We start from the raw sequence: 18,059 nt of genomic DNA on the forward strand, positions 1-18,059 counted from the left end.
AGTACAGAGTTAGAAACTCATTTCCACAGGCTTTTTTCCCTCCCCACATCCGGCCCTAAACATTGAGGGTCTTGCCCCATGGAGAATAACATCCCTGTTTCGTGGAAGCCTAAGAGGAGGGCTGTTCACGGAGGCCTCCCCGCCCCCCCCCCCCCCCCCCCCCCCCCCCCCCCCCGGCCTTCTCTCCGTTTCCTGCCCGGCTGTTGTGCACGGGCCTGAAGTCACGAGATGCTCAGAGAACTGTGTGTGTAACAACAGGAGCCAAGTTCCTGCCTAACTGCCCTGGCGTCAAAAACACGATTTTCCTCTTTGCACTCACTCATGAAACAACCCCAGGTCATGACGCAGCTGCATCCAATTTAAATGTAGTCTGTCTCCCAGGGGGAACCAAAAACTTTTGTGGAGCCATGTCTAAACAGGAGAGGCGAGAACCTGTGCGTGGATTATCACGTGCAGACACAGGCGTTCTCTGAAACACTGAACTCAACATAAACTGGCCTTCGAATTCCTGTTCTTTCCAACGTACTGACCTGAAAAGTTGTTTGCGAGATGTGGTTCAAGTGGAAAAACTTCCCAAAACAGCACGTGTAACGTGGGCCTAGTTCTGTAAAGAGTAAAACTCCACGGATCTGCACTCACACGCACTCTAGTGGTTAGCCTTCAGGAACGAGCTTAGAGCTCATTTTATTTTCCCTTTTTCTCATCAGTAATTTCTATACCATCCATGACACCTGTTAGAAGAAAAGTTGTCACTCGTTCTAAGTGGTCAGTCGTCTTTAGGCCTGAGGACTAGAGTGGTCTCGTGTCCAGGGCCTCACCTCCAAGTTCACTCACATTCTGATGTTACAGGCATTTGTCGCTTAATGACAGGGATACGTTCTGAGCAAGGCGTCGTTATGTGATTCCGTCGTTGTGTGAACATCACAGAGTGGACTTACACAAACCAAGACGGTATGGCCTACTGCACACCCAGGCTACATGTAGAGCCCGTTGCTCCTAGGCTTGCAAACTGGACTGAATACTGCAGGTAAGTGTAACACAACGGTAAGTATTTGTGAATCTAAACCTAGAAAAGGTACAGTAAAAATACAGTACAAAAGATTAAAAATGGTACCCCTGTACGGGGCACTTACCATGAATGGAGCTGGCAGGCCTGGAAGCTTCTCTGGGTGAGTCAGTGAGTGAGTGGTGAGTGGATGTGAAGGCTAGGACATCACTGGACACTGCTGTAGACTTTACCAACACTGTGCACTTGGGCCACGCCAAATTTACAAAAAAATATTTTTCTTTCTTCAATAATAAACTAACCTCAGCTTACTATAACTTTTTTGCTTTGTAAACTTTTCAATTTTTTTTTTTACTTTTTGGCTCTTTTGTAATAACACTTAGCTTAAAACACAAGCACATTGTACAGCTGTTCAAAAATATCTTCGCTCGGGCCAGCCCCGGTGGCCTAGTGGTTAAGCTCAGCACGTTCCACTTCGGCGGCCAAGGTTCGGTTCCGGGCACAGACCTACACCACTCTGTAAGTGGTCTTGCAGTGCTGGTGGCCCACATACTGAAAGATAGAGGAAGACTGGCACCGATGTTAGCTCAGGGTGAATCTTCCTCAGGAAAAAAAAAATTCTTTCTTTATATCCTTATTCTGTAAGCTTTTTTCTATTTTTAAAATTTATTTTTTTTTTTTTTACTTTTTTAACTGTTTTGTTAAAAGCTGAGTCACAAACACACACATTAGCCTAGGCCTACGCAGGGGCAGACTCATCAATATCACTGTCTTCCACCTCTCCGTCTTGTCCCACTGGAAGGTCTTCAGGGGCACTAACATGCACGGAGCTGTCATCTCCCATGATAACGATGTCTTTTCTGCAATATCTCCTGGAGGACCTGCCTCAGGCTCTTCTTGAGGGGGGTGTCATTCTTTTCAGAAATATTTCCATGGCGGTTTGCTTGGTTTGCTTCTTTTTTCATCACAGATTTGCTTGTAAGCAGATAATGCACCATGAACATTCCTCTCCATTAATGAAAACGTTTCGGTGTTGGGGTCTATGTTCTCAAACGTTTTAAGGAGCTTGCTGAGGTCTGCAAAAGCTTCTGATAAACCCTGCACTAGGAATTTTCTTGGAGGCTCTTCTTTTTCTTCTCATGCAGTTTCCTTTTCTCTTGCCTCTTCTTCAGCTATGCCTTCCTGTTCCACTTCCAACAACCCCTCACTAGCCACTTCCTCAGGAACCACCTCCAGGAGCCCCTCAGTGTCATCCTCATCCACATCCTGGCTAAAGCTGTTTGCCTTCTCAACCACAGCCTTGTCAACTTCTGCAACCTCACCCTTGGCAAATCCTTTGAATTCACTGACAAACTTCTCAGGTGTCTTCTTCCAGATGCCATTCATAGTCTCCTTGGTGACATGACCTCAAGCCCAAGCAAGGTTCTTGACGCAGTCATAGATGTTGTAATCTTCCAGAATTGCATCAGTGTCTTCCTCAGTTGCAGCAATAGTCTGGGCAAAGGTCCTCCTCAGGCAGTAGATCTTAAAAGCTGCTATAACTCCTTGATCCATTGGATGGGTCAAAGATGCGGTGTTTGGAGGGAGAAACACCACTTTGATGTTGGGATGAAGATTACCAATAAAAGGAGAACGTCTGGGAGCATTATCAACAATAAGCAAAATCTTAAAAGGTATGTTGTTCTCCACATAGTATTTCTTCATTTCACTAGCATAGCAATTCAGGAGGCATCTTAGAAGAGGAGCTGGGTCATCCATGACTTCCTGTTGCTCCTGTAGTACGCTGCCAGCGTGTGCTTACTGATACGCTTGAAGGCCCTGCGGTTCTCACTGTGCCCGATCACAAAGGGTTTCAATTTGTAGCCTGCAACATTGCCCCCAAGCAAGACTGTTATCCTGTCCTTAAAAGTCTTGAAACCTGGCATTGTGTTGGCCACCTTATGGATGATTCATTTCCAGAATAGGCAGGTTTCATCCATATTGAATATTTGCTCTGGCAAGTAATTTTCCTCCACAATCAGCTCATCTAGAGTTTCCAAAACTTCTTCAGCTGCCGTCGCATCAGCACTCACAGACTCACCCCTCACTTTCACATTATGGAATTAATAATGATTCTCGAATTGTTTAAACCATCCGGAGATAGCAGTAAATTCAACATCGTAATCCCGTCCAGCCTTTTCTTTCAACATTGCAAACAAACTTTTTGCTCTGGCCGTGATCCCCAGAGTGACAAGAGGGATACACTTCTTGTGTCTGGTCTTCAATCCAGGCCATTAGAAGTTTCTCCATGCCTGATCTAAGCCCTTCTCGAATTTTTGTTAGTCTCATTGCCTTCAATGAAGCAGATCCTTTAATAGCTCCCATCACTTTGCTGTTACTCTTCAAGATTGTAGCTAAGGTGGAATGGGACATGCCTGACTGGTGAGCAATAACCATCACTGATTTTCCACCTTCTCAGTCCTTAGTCACTTCTAATTTCTTTTCCAGGTCAATCACTCAACATGGCCTTTTATTGTCAACGTTAGCAGTGAATTTTGTACCCTTAGGGGCCATGATGAACAAAACAACATGAGGTTAAATCAAGCACAAGAGAAAATGATGCAGTCAAGATACACGGTATAAACACAGGATATATAAGCTGCTGCTACATAACAGGGCATATTGTTTTACAGTAAACTTTTTTTATAAGTAAAAAGAGTATATGCTAAAAGAATGATAAAAAGTATAGTACAGTAAATGCATAAACCAGTACATAGTTGTTTATTATCATTATCAAGCATTATGTATTGTACATAATTGTATGTGCTATGCTTTTATACAACTGGCTGCACAGTAGGTTTGTTTACCAGCATCACCACAAACAAGTGAGTAATGCATTGCATTACAACAGCGACAACGTCACCAGGCCATAGAAATTTTTCAGCTCCATTATAATTTTATGGAATCACTGTTGTATATTCAGTCCATCGTTGACCGAAACGACTAACGTTGTTAGACAGCATGACTGTATTCCACCCACAAACGACACAAACTTCTAATGTGAGCAACTTGAATTCCAATTCTTCACAACCAACAGGGAGGCAGGAGAGTGCCTGGCAGTGATAAGGAAGCCCGTGGGAGGCAGCTGAAGCAGATGAAGTTTCAGAATAAATGCTTACACCAGAAAAGAAGGCTGAAAATGAAGGAGCTAAATATTCAGTGGAAGAAGTCAGAAAAAAGAAGAGAATAGACCCAAAGAAAGCATAAGGAAGTGAAGCAGAAATCAATGGAAACTGAAAATGAGAGCCAGCCCTGATGGCCTAGTGGTTGAAGCTCTGTGGTCACCACGATGGCAGCCCAAGGTCGTTTCCCAGTTGTGGAACCACACCAGCCATCTGTCAGTAGCCATGCTGTGGTGGTGGCTCACGTAGAAGAACTAGAAGGACCTACAACTAGAATATACAACCATGCCCTGGGGCTTGGGGAGGAAAAAAAAAAGAGGTAGATTGGCCACAGAGGTTAGCTCAGGGTGAGTCCCTGTAAAAACAAAAGAAAAGAGAAATGGAAAATGATAATATAATAGAGAGGATCAAAGAAGCAAAAAACTGGTTCTTTACGTAGACAAATAAAATTAAACTTCCAGTAGGATTGATCAAGAAAAAGGAGAAAAGGAGAACATAATCAATATTAAGAATGAAAAGGGGGCCATGACTACACGTTACAAAGGTTAAAAAGACAATAATAAGAAAATGTTGTGAACAACTTTAGGTGAATCCATTTGAAAACTTAGAGGAAATGGACAAACCCCCAGAAAAATACAACCCATTGAAATTGACCCAAGAAGAAAGAAAGACTAAATAGTCCCATAACTATTCAAAGAATTGAGCATCAATCCTTTTTAAAAATCTTTGCACAAGAAAAGCATCAGGCTCCAGACAGTTTTAGAACCTTCTAAACATTTAGGAAACAAATAATTCTAATCGGATCCAAACTATTCCAGAGAAAAGGAAAATAAGGAACACGTCTCAGCTGGTTTTATGAAGCTAGTAAAACTTTCACCAAAGCCTGATAAGGATATTATAAAACAGGAAATGATAAGCCACTCTTGGTCATTAAGAGAAATAAGAAAGTCCTAAACAAAACAGCAGCAAAGTGAATGCAGCAATGTGCATAAAAAGATAACACCAGGCGGCCGGCCCGGTGGCACAGCAGTTAAGTTCGCTCGTTCCACTTCTGCAGCCCAGGGCTCATGGGTTCAGATCCCAGGCGTGGACATGGCACTGCTTGGCAAGCCATGCTGTGGCAGGCGTCCCACATATAAAATAGAGGAAGATGGGCATGGATGTTAGCTCAGGGCCAGTCTTCCTCAGCAAAAATAGGAGGATTGGTGGCAGATGTTAGCTCAGGGCAAATCTTTCCCCAAAAAAAAAGATTTTTTTGTTTTTTTAAATATAGCACAACCACGACCAAGCTCGTGTGATCTCAGAAACGTAATTTGGTTTAATATTAGCAATATCAATGAATATAATTTCACCACTGTAACAGATTAAAGGAAAAAAACATGATCCTCTCAATGGAGCTAGAAGAAACATTTAATAAAATCCAACATTAGTAAACTAGGAAGAGAGAAACTTTCTGGAAAAAGTAAAATCTAGAAAACCCTATAGCAAACACCATTCTTAGTGGGCAGTATGAAAGGGTACCCTTTAAGATCAAGAACAAGATCAAGACAGGATGCCTATTACCATCACTTCTATTTAACAATGACTTCGAGGCCAAGAGGACAAAAAGGCTAAAAAAAGAGAGAAAACGTTTAAGGACTGGGACCACAGGGGAGTGGGTGGGATTCATTAGTTTCAGATGATACATCCATAAAGAAAACCCAAAAGAATCCTCATTTACACTACTAGAATTAATAAGAGTTTAGTGAGGTTGCTGGCTTTTAAAAATCAATATTTTAAAAAATCAAAGTGCACGTCTAGACACCATGAACAAAAAGTTAGAAAATGATTTTTTTAAAAAAAAGATATCAGAGACGAGGTCACCAATCATGTGACAGCAGTTTGCGGAGGAACCTGTCTTTGAAACTGTCCCCAAAGTGACGGCAGAGAGGAGCCAGCAACCGGGGAAGCAGACACCCAGGCGTGGAGACTGACCCTGCGGGACAGGGGGATTCATTACCGCAGGTGATCTGGGTAAATTTGCTGGGTCCTGAGCTTCTGCCCAGAGTAGGGCTGGAGAAGAAACACTGAGGAACCTGAAGGACCTAACGTGATTCCTGTGTCAAAAACAACTGCGTGTGGAAGGGTTCCAGGCTACTGCTGTGTCAGATGGGGACGGAGTGGGGTTATCACCGTGGCCAATGAAAGCGCTCCAGATCACGCTTTGAGACCCAGTTTCTTACCTGCTTTTGTCCTCGCAACAGACCAGGTAGTAAGCTTGGACTTTCAAAAAACAGAAGTATTATCTGTTCCTTTAACACCTAGCAGGTGGTTCCATTTAAACATTTGCCCTTGGTGAGCAGTTTCACGGCCAGCAGCAAAGCCAATGCAGCACTGTCAGCCGAGAAAAGGAACGTGCTCCACTATTTGAAGACTTGAGACAAGCTGTGGAAGTTTCTTAATCTGACAGTGGTTTCAATGTGTACTTTATCTTCATTATACCAGAGCCAATATCAAGCCAGCAGTCTTTAGACTGCAATAATATTGGGATCCACGTACTCAAGAAAGGGCCCTTTTTCTACCTTATACTCAAGACAGAGCCTGTAAGTAGAATTTCTGGACAGACTGACGGTTCTATTTCTTTGTTTAGGGTCTTCTCTTATTTGGCTGAGTCTATCACAGCTCCACGATTTAGGCCAGGCACCAAATACGGATGAGATGCTATTCAGTGGCTCAGAATCAAAACAGGGCGCTGATCCACTTAAGCCATCAAGCACTCCCCATTGTACCACACTCCCAGGCCTGCAGGATGCAACAGACCCTTTTTACTATGACTAACAACAAGGACGTAATTTTCTTCACCTTATGTTTTATTTCTGTGCATTGAATGTGAGACAGATAAAACAGCTTAGGAATAAAATCAATACCATCGCTAACTTTCTTATGTATATATTATTCTGCAGTATGGATGAATATTACTAATTGCTCTGGTTCTTCTCAAAGGGTGCTGCTCTTTATCGAAAATGCAAATTATAGCTAATGGTTTGTTCCCCCACTCTATCTATAACCAATCCATGTTCTAATGTTTGTATGTTCTTCATAAAACTTAAGTATGACTGATTAACAAACTCTGTTTCCAAGAGGGGTATGCACGTAAACAGGATAATAGAGTCATTTTTTTCAGACGTGAGTATAAATAAAATAGTATTTTTTAGAGTTAATATATATGTGTGTGTATATATATATATATACATATATATATATACACATACACACATATATCTCTCTCTTAAAAATGTGAAACACCTGGGAATATATCTAACAAAACTTATAGGGACTGGCCCAGTGGTGTAGTGGTTAAGTTTGTGCAATCTGCTTTGGTGGCCCTGGGCTCGCAGGTTCAGATCCCAGGCACAGACCTACACACCATTCATCAAGCCATGCTGTGCCAGCATCCCACATAAAAAATAGAGGAAGATGGGCACAGATGTTAGCTCAGAGACAATCTTCCTCAAGCAAAAAGAGGAAAATTGGCAACAGATGTTAGCTCAGAGCCAATCTTCCTCACCAAAAAAAAAAAAATTATAATATATTTATGGAGAAATTTTTGAAAGCACTGAAAGGCATTTTAAAAAATAGCTAAATAAATGGAAAGTCATTCCATGTTCATGGGTTGAGAGAGTCAACATAAAGAGGCTGATTCTCTCTAAATCCACCTAGGGAGTCAGTGCAGTTCTCATCAAAATCCCAAACATTGTTTTGTTGAATCTGACAACTGATCTACATAGAAGGGCCAAGGGCTAAGAATAGCCAAGGCTGTGCCAAATAAGATCAAGTCAGGAGAGGCGGGGAAGACTTGCCTTCCCAGGTGTGGAAAAGCTATGTGTGATGGTTAATCTCATGAGTCAACTTGACAGGTCACACAGTGCCCAGATATACGGTCAAACATTATTCTGGACAGTCTGGGAGGGTGTTTTGGGTGAGATTAACAAGTATCTGAGTAAACTGAGTAAAGGAGATTGCTGTCCCCAGTGTGGGTGGGCCGCATCCAATCAGTCGAAGGCCTGAACAGAAGATAAAGACTGTCCCTCACACTGACTGCCTTGGAGCTGGGACATGGCTTTTTTCCTGCCTTCAGACTCAACCCAAAACATTAGCTCTTCTTGGGTCTTCATCCAATCCACTGGAGGCCTGAACAGAATAAAAGGTGGGATAAAGGAGAATTCACTCTGCTTAATTCTTTTTGAGCTGGGACATTGGTCTTTTCCTGCCCTCAGACTGGAACTTACACCATTGGCTCTCCGGTTCTCAGGCCTTCAGATTGGACCTTTACAACAAATCTCTGTCTGTACAGAGATGCATATCCTATTGGTTCTGCTTCTCTGGAGAACCCTGGGGGGAAAGCTCAGGGCTGGGTCCAGCCTGGATTTGTGTCTCACCTTTGCTACTAATAACTGGGTCCCTGGGCAAGCGACTGCCCCTCTCTGGGCCTTGGAGCCCTCACCTCTAAACTGTGCTCACCCCTAGCCCTTACACGGAGAATCTCACATATCCAAAGTACATTCCAAAAGGATCCCAAAAGGATCCCAAAGGCACCACAATCCTGAAGGCACAGTCATTCTGACCTTCTTTTAGGAAACACACCCGTCTTTGCGGCTCATCGGTAAATTTCCTCCAAGGAGTTACCCCTCCACCACCCCCCCCCCCACACTCTCGGCATTGACTTAAGTGAAGCTGAATGAGAAGCTTCCACTTGTGCGCACGGCGTGTGGCACATGCAGGTGCTGGGACCAGGTCTCCCACAGCGGGTGCACGACAAGCTCGTTGCCTGAAATCCAGCCCCCCTTTTGCTCTCATAAAGGTGGCTTCTCGGTGTTGGCATTTGGGAAAAGCAGGGAACACCCCTTCTTTGGCAGTACTTCTCGGCTGGCTTTCCAGGTGCTGTGTGCCCTAGGAAGGGATGAGAGCAATTCTCCCCATCATTAGAATGCACCAACACTCAAAGACAGAACAGCCCGACCTCGTGGTGTTCTCAGAGATGAACCGTCCCACCACCCCACGCCCACAAGCCCAGGAGGAAGCCGCCGTCCCCACCCCGGACCTGTATTTGATGTCGAATACTGTGGAGTCCTCATCCTCGTCATCCTCTTCGTTCAGCGGGGCCATCTCCACCCGCTCGGCTGGAGTGGTGATAATGTCATACTTGCGGGTCTTCTTCAGCCTCCTTCCCGACCTGGCAGAGGAGAAGCACATCCCTGAGAACTCCACCATCCCCACCTGGGGAAACCAGGCCGCTGCCTCCAGCCAGGCTCCCAGGAGACCTAGCCAACACCCCAGCTCCTCCACTTCCAGCCACGGGACCTCGGGCGGGTCACTGGCCTCGCTGACCCTCGTCATCCTCATCCACAAAGCAAAGATGATTACACCTGCTCCGAGCACGGAAAAACCCAGAAATCAAGATAAAGAATACCCAAATGCAATATTTTAGAAAGGCAAAATTAACGTAAAGAAAATACACCATGAGCAAAAGATCAAAATGTTCAATGAGGACAAGGTCTAGCCCTGCGCTTGCACAGGCACGACAGCCCTGACCCCTACCCCCCTTCCCCCCCACCCTCCACCCAGCCCCGCTGTGTCTGCAGGTCTCTCCTCCGAGCACAGACGACAGCGCCTGGCATTGAGAGCACTGGCCTATGGGCCGGCCAGGTGGGACTAGGGTCAGGGCTCGGGCACTCCCTGCCGGGGTGATCATGGACAAGTCAGTGAATCTCCCCAAGCCTCAGTCTCCTCATAAACAAAATGGGATAAGAATAGTGTTTGTCCCTCACAGGCGAGGGAGGATTAAATGAGATGATGCGTTTAACAAGCCTACAAATGAGGCTCTCAGCAAAAATTACTGTTAGTAGGGGCTGGCCCAGTGGCATAGTGGTTGAGTTCACGTGCTCTGCTTCAGTGGCCTGGGGTTCACAGGCTCGGATCCCAGGTGCAGACCTACACACTGTTCATCAAGCCATGCCGTGGTGGTGTCCCACATACAAAATAGAGGAAGATGGGCACAGATGTTAGCTCAGTGACAATCTTCCTCAAGCAAAAAGAGGAAAATTGGCAACAGATGTTAGCTCAGGGCCAATCTTCCTCACCAAAAAAAAAAAAAATACTGTTAGCAAAAATAATAAACAGAAGTACTACAGCCTCTCTTGTATGACAATGACTTGTAAAAATGAGTCAATATCATATCCACCACAAGGATTTATGAGGATAGCAAGTTACAACACTAAGCTTTTACCTCTGGGATGGTAGAGGGTCACTGTGGACCACAGGGAAAGTGCTGAGAGAGGCCACTTGGGTCTCTGGCGTCAGTCCCTCTGCATGAAGGATGCCATATATATGGAGCATGGCTGAAAGTTTATGATGCCACCGGGAATACTACTATTATTATGACTACTGATGCTCTTTGCATTTATTTCCCCACTATCTTGACCTTTTCTCCAAATGTCTTGTATTCTCTAGTGTCCCTCCTTCTGAAGTATATCTGAGAACCAGCCAAGCCCAAAAATCCTAAGTGGGGCACTGAAGAATCATATTCTCTAAGCATTCTTCCTGCAAACTGTAAGCCGTTCCCGGGGGGAGACCACACCAAGGACACATGTGAGATCTTGTCCTCCGCAAGCAGAAATTCTTCAAGAAGTTTGCAAAATAATGAAAAAAGAAGTGCACCTTCAGGCAGCAACTTGCTCTCATCGTACCTAGTCTGATTAAACAGAAACGTAATCTACGAAAGTGTCACTTACATATAAAATACACATATTTGTCTGTATCTTTGGCGTAAAGCAACCTCTACAGTCTATGGTACCTGCTCCCTGTGGTTCTTTGGGTAGAGGCCTTGGGAGACAGGGAGAAAGCAGCTATGAAGCTGATGAGCCCCAAGCCCCACCCCAAAGTTGTGTGTCCCTCTTGCTTTCACCACAGTATACACACACACACGCACACACACGCTCAGAGGCACGGGTGTGAGACTTCTTGGATTTTGAAGACAGGATGAAGCACAGTACAGATGCCAAGCCTGGTGGTGGGAGGCGGGAGGGGCACAGCCAGTCGCCTCCCGCATGGCCCTGGGACAACGGTACCTTGGAAGCAGGCTTTGTGCGGGAGTGTCAGTACGAACCTTATAAACGCCGTTGGCCCCATGTGCTCACCATCCCCAGATTCTTCTTTTTCTCCACCTCCCCTCAAAGGAGGGAAATAAATCTTTGCATTCTGCCTGAGATGATTTATAATCCCCGACCAATTCCCTCTCTAATACCGGATGGGGGAAATTTAAGCCCAGAAACAGCTCCGTATGCCACAAGCAACCCAAGGCAAAGCCACAGGAAAACCAGCCGTCCTCAAGCCCTCAAGACTAGACTCAAACTCCCCATCTACGCAGACCCACACACCACACCTTCCTCTGGAAGACGGCCCCCTGGCTCTGCCCAGATGATTCACGCTGTGGGGAGGGAGCACGTGGCTTTGCAAGCAGCGGGGCACGCCCCTCTGTTGACCCTGCCGTGCACCCATCTGAACAAGCATCTGGGGTCCTAGGAAAGGAGCCGCCCAGTGAAGCCAGGTCTTGAGGACGCACCTGTAGACGCCTGGAGAGTCTGCCGCCCGATGGCTACAGGCTGAAGGCTCCCAGGCTGCCTGTGACTCTTTCTCAGGTGTCGTGAAGCCTAGAAACCACAAACTCGGATTCAAAAAAGACTTGAAACCTCGTTTAGTCTTTGGCCCTGGGGCAGGACTGACTGCTGACCTTGGAAGAAGGTTCCAGAGGCTCTGACTTCAGCCCTGTTTCATGGGAGTGGATCCCAATCACCCATAAAGTCTTCTTCCTTCTTCCCGACTCAGTCTTCCTGCCTCAGAATCTGGTGATGAGAAAACTAACCTATTTAGCTCAAAAGAAGACCCTTAACAGTTACCCACGGAGAAGCTGGAAAACAACCCCAGCCTCTAGAACATCATGGCCCACATGCTTTAATGCCAACCATTGCAACCACATCACCTCAGAAAATAATTGTAAACCCTGAGATTACACAGAAGGTGTGATGGTTCATTTTACATGTCAACTTGACTGGGCCACTGGGTGCCCACACATTTGGTCAAACATTATTTCTGGGTGTGTCTGTGAGGGTATTTCTGGAAGAGATTAACGTTTGAATCAGCAGACCGACTAAAACAGATTACCCTCCCTAACGTGGATGGGCCACATCTAATCAGTTGAAGGCCCGAATAGAACATAAAGACTGATCCTCCCACAAATCAGACAGCGTTCCTCCTGCCTGACTGACTTTGAGCTGGGGCATCCTTTTGTTTTGTTTTCTCCTGCCTTCAGACTCAAACTGAAACATTGGCTCTTCTTAGATCTCAAGCCTGCCAGCCTTGGGACTGGAACTTACCCCACTGGGTCTCTTGGGTCTCAGCTTGCCCACTCATCCCACAAACCTTGGGGCTTGTCAGCCTCCACAATGGCATGAGCCAATTACTTATAATAAATCTCCATCTCTATCTCCTTGGTTCCATTTCTCTGGAGAACCCTGACTAACCCAGAAGGCCGTTAGCGAGAGTCCTCATGCACGCTTCAAACGCCAGTTCCGACAGAAGGAGCTGAAGAAATTACATCTCAAACAGTCAATTCTCTGAGACACAACACCCCTCACAAAGGAAGAGTCACTTCTGCTGTTTGGCTGTCGAGCGTGTTAATAAGGGAAAACTGGGACTCGTGAGTCAAAAGAGACTCAAGCTCGTTCGTGGCAGAGGCTCACGGGCTGCACCGAGGAGGGCCTCCACGGGCAGGGGGGAAACTACGCGATGTATGAATGGAGTCAGGTGGGGTAGGGGGAAAGGGGGTCTTCACATTGCTCGCAAATTAAAAGGCGAACCCTTCCTTTACCAGCTGTGCGAGTCAGAAGCAGGAAAACGTGTGAACAGAGTGGCTCAGCGTTTCCCGCATATCCTCAGATTGCCGAGCCTAACCGTCCTGGGGTCAGAGGATGTGCCATCCCGCCTCAGAGAGGGAGACCATGAAAGCCGGACACAGCTCAAAGCCGAAACCACCTTGCCACGTCCTGCTCTCTCTTCTCTGAGTAGGGACCCCCCCGATGTGTCTTTTCTAATTAATAACAGTCCACAACAGCTGAGCTCTCCCTGGGTACTGGCTCAGCAATTCACACGTACGATGGCATGGAAAACATACAAATCACCTTAGAAGGCACTGTTGTTACCTGTTTTACAGCTGAGGAAACAGGCTCAGAAAGGTTGACGTCCCCATAGCCACATGGCTAATAAGTAGCAGAGTCGGGGTTTGAAGGCAGGCGGCCCGATGACTAGACAGCTGGACATCTGCGCCTCCTTCGCACATGCTTAAGTGACAGTGCTACCCGACTACTCGGTTTGCAATGTGCCCAGGGCTTGAGAGCTTAGACTGTGGAGACAACTCAGGAAAACCCAAGGGCGTAGTGAGTGCATGTCGTTCCTGATTTGCTCAAAAGAGGGCCAAGGGCTGCCCCAGCGCCACCTTCCCTGATGGGTCACCTTGACCCACGTCATGCTTGCCAAGAGGCCGGGCACCAGCTCTCCTCGCCACCTCCCACTCCCTCCCAACAGCAAACCCCCTCCATATCCCCAGCAGACTTCGCTCGACTTTAACACCCAGAAACTCTCGTTCTGGAACTTGTCACTCTATACACGTTCCTATTTCAAGTTGATCTGGGTGCACGTCTAATAAACTCTCTCTAAATCGTGACTCCTTCAGGACATGTGCCAGTTTGGGGCAGGCCAGCATCCGTGTCCTCCCTCCTTTGGGCATCTGTATCCTCAGTGGCCTTAGTGAATCCCCGTCCCACACGGTCCCTGTGGTTGAGAAGGCCTGACCACTGACCTCACTCCCAACTCCAGGAGGGAACATGGGACTCAAGCCAGAGCCAACGTGTTGCAACCCCCAGGCCATGGCAATGGGGTGCAGTCTGGGAGGGCACGTGACCTATCAGGGCCAGTGACCCTTTGCTAGGAAGGCAGGAAAAGGGGCAGTAAATGCCCTGCCCATACTCACTGGCATCTTACCACCTTCTAGAAATGGAAAACAAAGCCAACATGGCAGAGAACAGATCAGACAGAGAGAGACCATGTTCCAACCCACTATGAAGCCAGCCGTCCTTGGTAACTACAAGGCTACTCTCTTTTCACCAAAGTCAGTCTGGGCCAGGTTTTCTGTCACTCAACCTAAAGAATTCTAAGTGCCACCAGATCTCAAAGGAACAAGGGCAGGCCCAGCATGAAGAGGAACCATCATTGTGAGAATAAACACCATCTTGGGATTTCTCCACATTTTAAGAGTAAACCTTCCACATATAATTCTCTCATTTCCTCAAACCCTTTAAAACCTTAGGACTCTTCTCTGCTCGAGAAACAAACAATTATAGAGAAAGAGTTTCTCCATGGCAGTATCATAAATATTTCTGCTTCCGGCTCCCCTGTGAACAGGTTTTCCAAGAAGACAATCATCCTCAAGACCCCCTCATGGGGCGTTTAGGAGCACCCTGGCCTGAGGAGACAGTGAAGGCCACACGGCCACGGAGAATCTGAAGTCACCCCAGCCTCTCCAGGGCACAGTGGGCCAGCCTCAGGGACAGAGCCCTCACCTCCCAGACGCACGCACCTTGAGGAGGAAGCACCTGGTTCTAGAATGAGCACAGGTTGAAGGTCAGACTTAGGTTCAATCTCAGCGTTTCTGCAGAAACACAGAGCAGTTTCCTCAGCCATCCAGGGGGTGGGGTGGGCGCCCGAGCAGCACAGCAGCTGCGAAAACTGTCAGTCATAGGAGATTCAGGAATCAAAGATGGGAAAGGATATTGCTGGCCCACCCTCAACAGCACGGCACCCTTGCCACAGCTTTTCTTTTCTGGAACAAGGTCTCATTAAACCAGGTGGCCTCAACGAAGAAACTGCAAAGGGGGGTTGTAAGGAAATGTCCCTATTGTGCCTCCCAGGAACAGGCAAGGCCAGAGAAGTTCAGGAAGAGACAAAGGATTCTTCCACTGGAGCCAAAACACACATTTCCAACAAGACAGAGGAGAAGTTCAAATTCTTTACTCTGAAATGTAATCCTAAAACCAGAGGGTTGTTTATTCAAAGGCCCTTTCAACAGCTGCTCAGAAGCAGGTTTCCCAAGGGGCGCCAGCCGGCTGCTTGTGCAAACAGCAGGGCCGAGCGAGCGGAGCCTGGAGCTGGGCCACCGACTTGGAGAGGGGCCTCCCTTCCTGCCCTCCCCCAAAGAGAAACTAAACAAAGCCAGCCCTCCAGGGCGAGTTTGTTATTTGAACTTCAGCTCTAGACCACGTGTCCAGACACGGAGGTTTGGATCTCGCCTCCGCCACTCCTCAGGGCAAGTCGCTCACCCGGAACCTGAATCTCGTGTCCGTTTCTACTGCTTGCCAGGTACAGTCAGGGTTCTGGTGACAGATCCTCATGGTGCTTCCTCACCCTATCCACTCCATGGGGCCACCGTTTTCCCATTCCCCAACAAGGCCTTGCCAGGACAGCCTGGGCAGGCCAGGTTTCCCCCTTCTTCAGGCTCCTGTGGTCTCCATTCATAGCCACCACCCCCACTGCAGGGTGCCATCAACCTGAGACTCTGACGTACACGGGCCTTCCTGCATCATCGCTCCACTAGGGTGATAGGGACAGCAGCCACCATGAGGCAGCAACCCTTGGTGCCAGGCACTGATGCATCGTCTCATCGCAGCCTCCAGCCAGTGAGGCATCACGGGGTCAGGGAGATAGAAGCCAGGAGGCAGCACACAACCTGCCCTGTGAGTGGGACTCAGATTCAGGCTGCCCGAGGCCAGGACCCGAGCTCTTCACACTCCAACGAGAGGCAGGAAACTCTCCTCAGACGTTTGGTCTCCTCATGCCCTTGGAGTGGCCCCCCCAGGGACACCTCTCAGGCAGCCAGAAGTGCAGTCGCAAGATCTCTTGGCTGCCCGCCACCTCCTGCTACAACCAAAAGCAACCCAGCGAAGATGGTGTCAAGAGAAGGAGGCCACATCGCGCTCTCGACTAGAAAGTTTCAACCTCATCGAGATCCCATGCCTCCTGAATTCATCTACAAGCTTCACAAAATCAAAGAAAACACTGACGGATTTTTGCTGGAGAATCTAGACTAGCTGATGCCAAAGTTCAGAGGAGGGGAAAAAAAGGGCAGCAAGAATAGCCAGGAAAATTCCAGGAAGGAGGAGCGTGAAGGGAAACTGACGTTAACTAGAGTTCGCCGAAGGCTAGGGCTCGAGACGGGGCTGGGGTGACTGCTGATGGGCTCAGGGTTTCTTTCTGGGGGGTGTCGCTCTGAAATTGATTGGGGTGATGGTGCACAGCTCTGTGAATAGACTAAAAACCATAAATTGGACACTCCCAATGGATGAACCGTATGGTATGTGAATTACATCTTATAAAGCTGTTATCAAAAACAGAGAAATAGATGTATACTTATAGAGGCCTGTGTATATATCACATTCATGTGTGTACTTATATAATCTCTCTGGAAAGAGTCACAAGGATGGACAGCTCCAGAGAAGGAAGCTAGGTGGCTGAGCGACAGGGGTCGGAGGAGACTATACACTGGCTCCTCATCAATTTCAAGCATTGTAATTATACGACCCATTTTTAAAACAAATAAAATTCAAAGTAAGTAACTAAAATAAAATTTTAAAATGAACTAAGCATGTGTCACACCTGCCTCTTCCTGGAGCTGGCGTGGGAGTCCCTCTGTCCTGCCCAGAGGCTGCACGTCGCCTCCTCAGTGTGGTTTTGCTCATCTGCTGACTTCAGGAGCCAAACCCAGCAACTCAAACCTTTCTTCCCCCTTAGCTGTTCTCATCTTAAGCCCATGAAAGTAGCTCTGTAGCTGGCTTTCTGCTGGAACCACACTACTTCTCACAAAGAGCATGTAACCTTGGATATCTAGAAAAATGAAAATAGAAAATGAAAACAAAACGTGGAGGACGAGACCAAATCAAGTAGCTGCTGCAAGTGGATGGGAGTGCCAAACCGGCGGGCCTCATGGCCTGGCGGAAGCTTCGGGTGCTCTGGGGACAGAGGTCTGTCCCCTTTTAACCTCTGACCTCCACCCTGAACCTTCTCCCTCAGATCACAAGACATAACTGAGCCTTCCCTAACCACCAAGTAGACTTGAAAAGAGAAAGAACGTGACTCCAGAACCCACTTTCCAGCCCCAGCCCCCACTCCATCCTGTAGGGATTAGGTGCCCCAGAGGCTGTGACAACAGCGCTGCTTCCCCTGGAAAATGAGCGATGACCTAGGATCACTCCTGGGCTTGGGTGGCAAAGCCACCACTACCAACCACCAAGGCGGGTGGCCGGTGGTACAATTCCCAAGTCCCAGCCTTCCTCCCTCTCCCGCCTTGGACACAGCCCCTCCTCTTAGAGCAGTTGAGAGAAGCCACTGAGAAGGCCAGTGTGACATGAATCTCACCCCACTCCGCTCCAGATGGGCAAGTTGAGGCACTCGGTTACACACGACCAAAGCAGTTCCGCCACTGCAGCACGAGCTTCCGCATCTCAGCAGCCCAGCTCTAACACGGCCCCGGCCAGCCCTCCTGAACACGGGTGTCCCAGAGCCTTCCAGATGCACCCGGCGGCATCTCCACACCTTACCCCTGTCCTGGGGCTGCCCCCTCCCGCAGAACCAGGGCCCCTCTGTTCCAGGACCAGCGCCCAGTCAAGCGCAATGACTCCAAGCACCATGTCAAGGCCCCAAATGCCCCAGAGCCCCACAGGCGCAGGAAACCAGTGAAGCAGCCTGGTGTGACAGAAATATTAGAACAAACACAGTGACAAATGGTGACCAATGCTCTGTCTCAGAGT

General features: G+C 47.6%; 1 protein-coding gene across 6 annotated transcripts in view; it reads right to left on the reverse strand.

The window, feature by feature from the left end:
* FAM174B (family with sequence similarity 174 member B) overlaps positions 1 to 18,059 on the reverse strand; it is a 35,432-nt gene that overhangs the window by 6,499 nt on the left and 10,874 nt on the right. For 4 of the 6 annotated variants that reach the window (XR_011497491.1, XR_011497490.1, XR_006521701.2 and 1 more), the window contains one exon: positions 9,248 to 9,379. Coding sequence is in view for 1 of the 6 variants with exons in the window: in XM_014842484.3 (XP_014697970.3) it covers positions 9,248 to 9,379 (132 nt within the window). In the remaining 5 variants the exon portion in view is untranslated. Of the gene's footprint in view, positions 1 to 1,133; positions 9,097 to 9,247; positions 9,380 to 18,059 lie in introns of all 6 variants that reach the window. The other 2 variants (XR_011497481.1, XR_011497479.1) reach the window with 1 other exon arrangement.

This window comes from Equus asinus, chromosome 2, assembly GCF_041296235.1.
Source record: "Equus asinus isolate D_3611 breed Donkey chromosome 2, EquAss-T2T_v2, whole genome shotgun sequence".
Classification (NCBI taxonomy): Eukaryota; Metazoa; Chordata; class Mammalia; order Perissodactyla; family Equidae; genus Equus; species Equus asinus.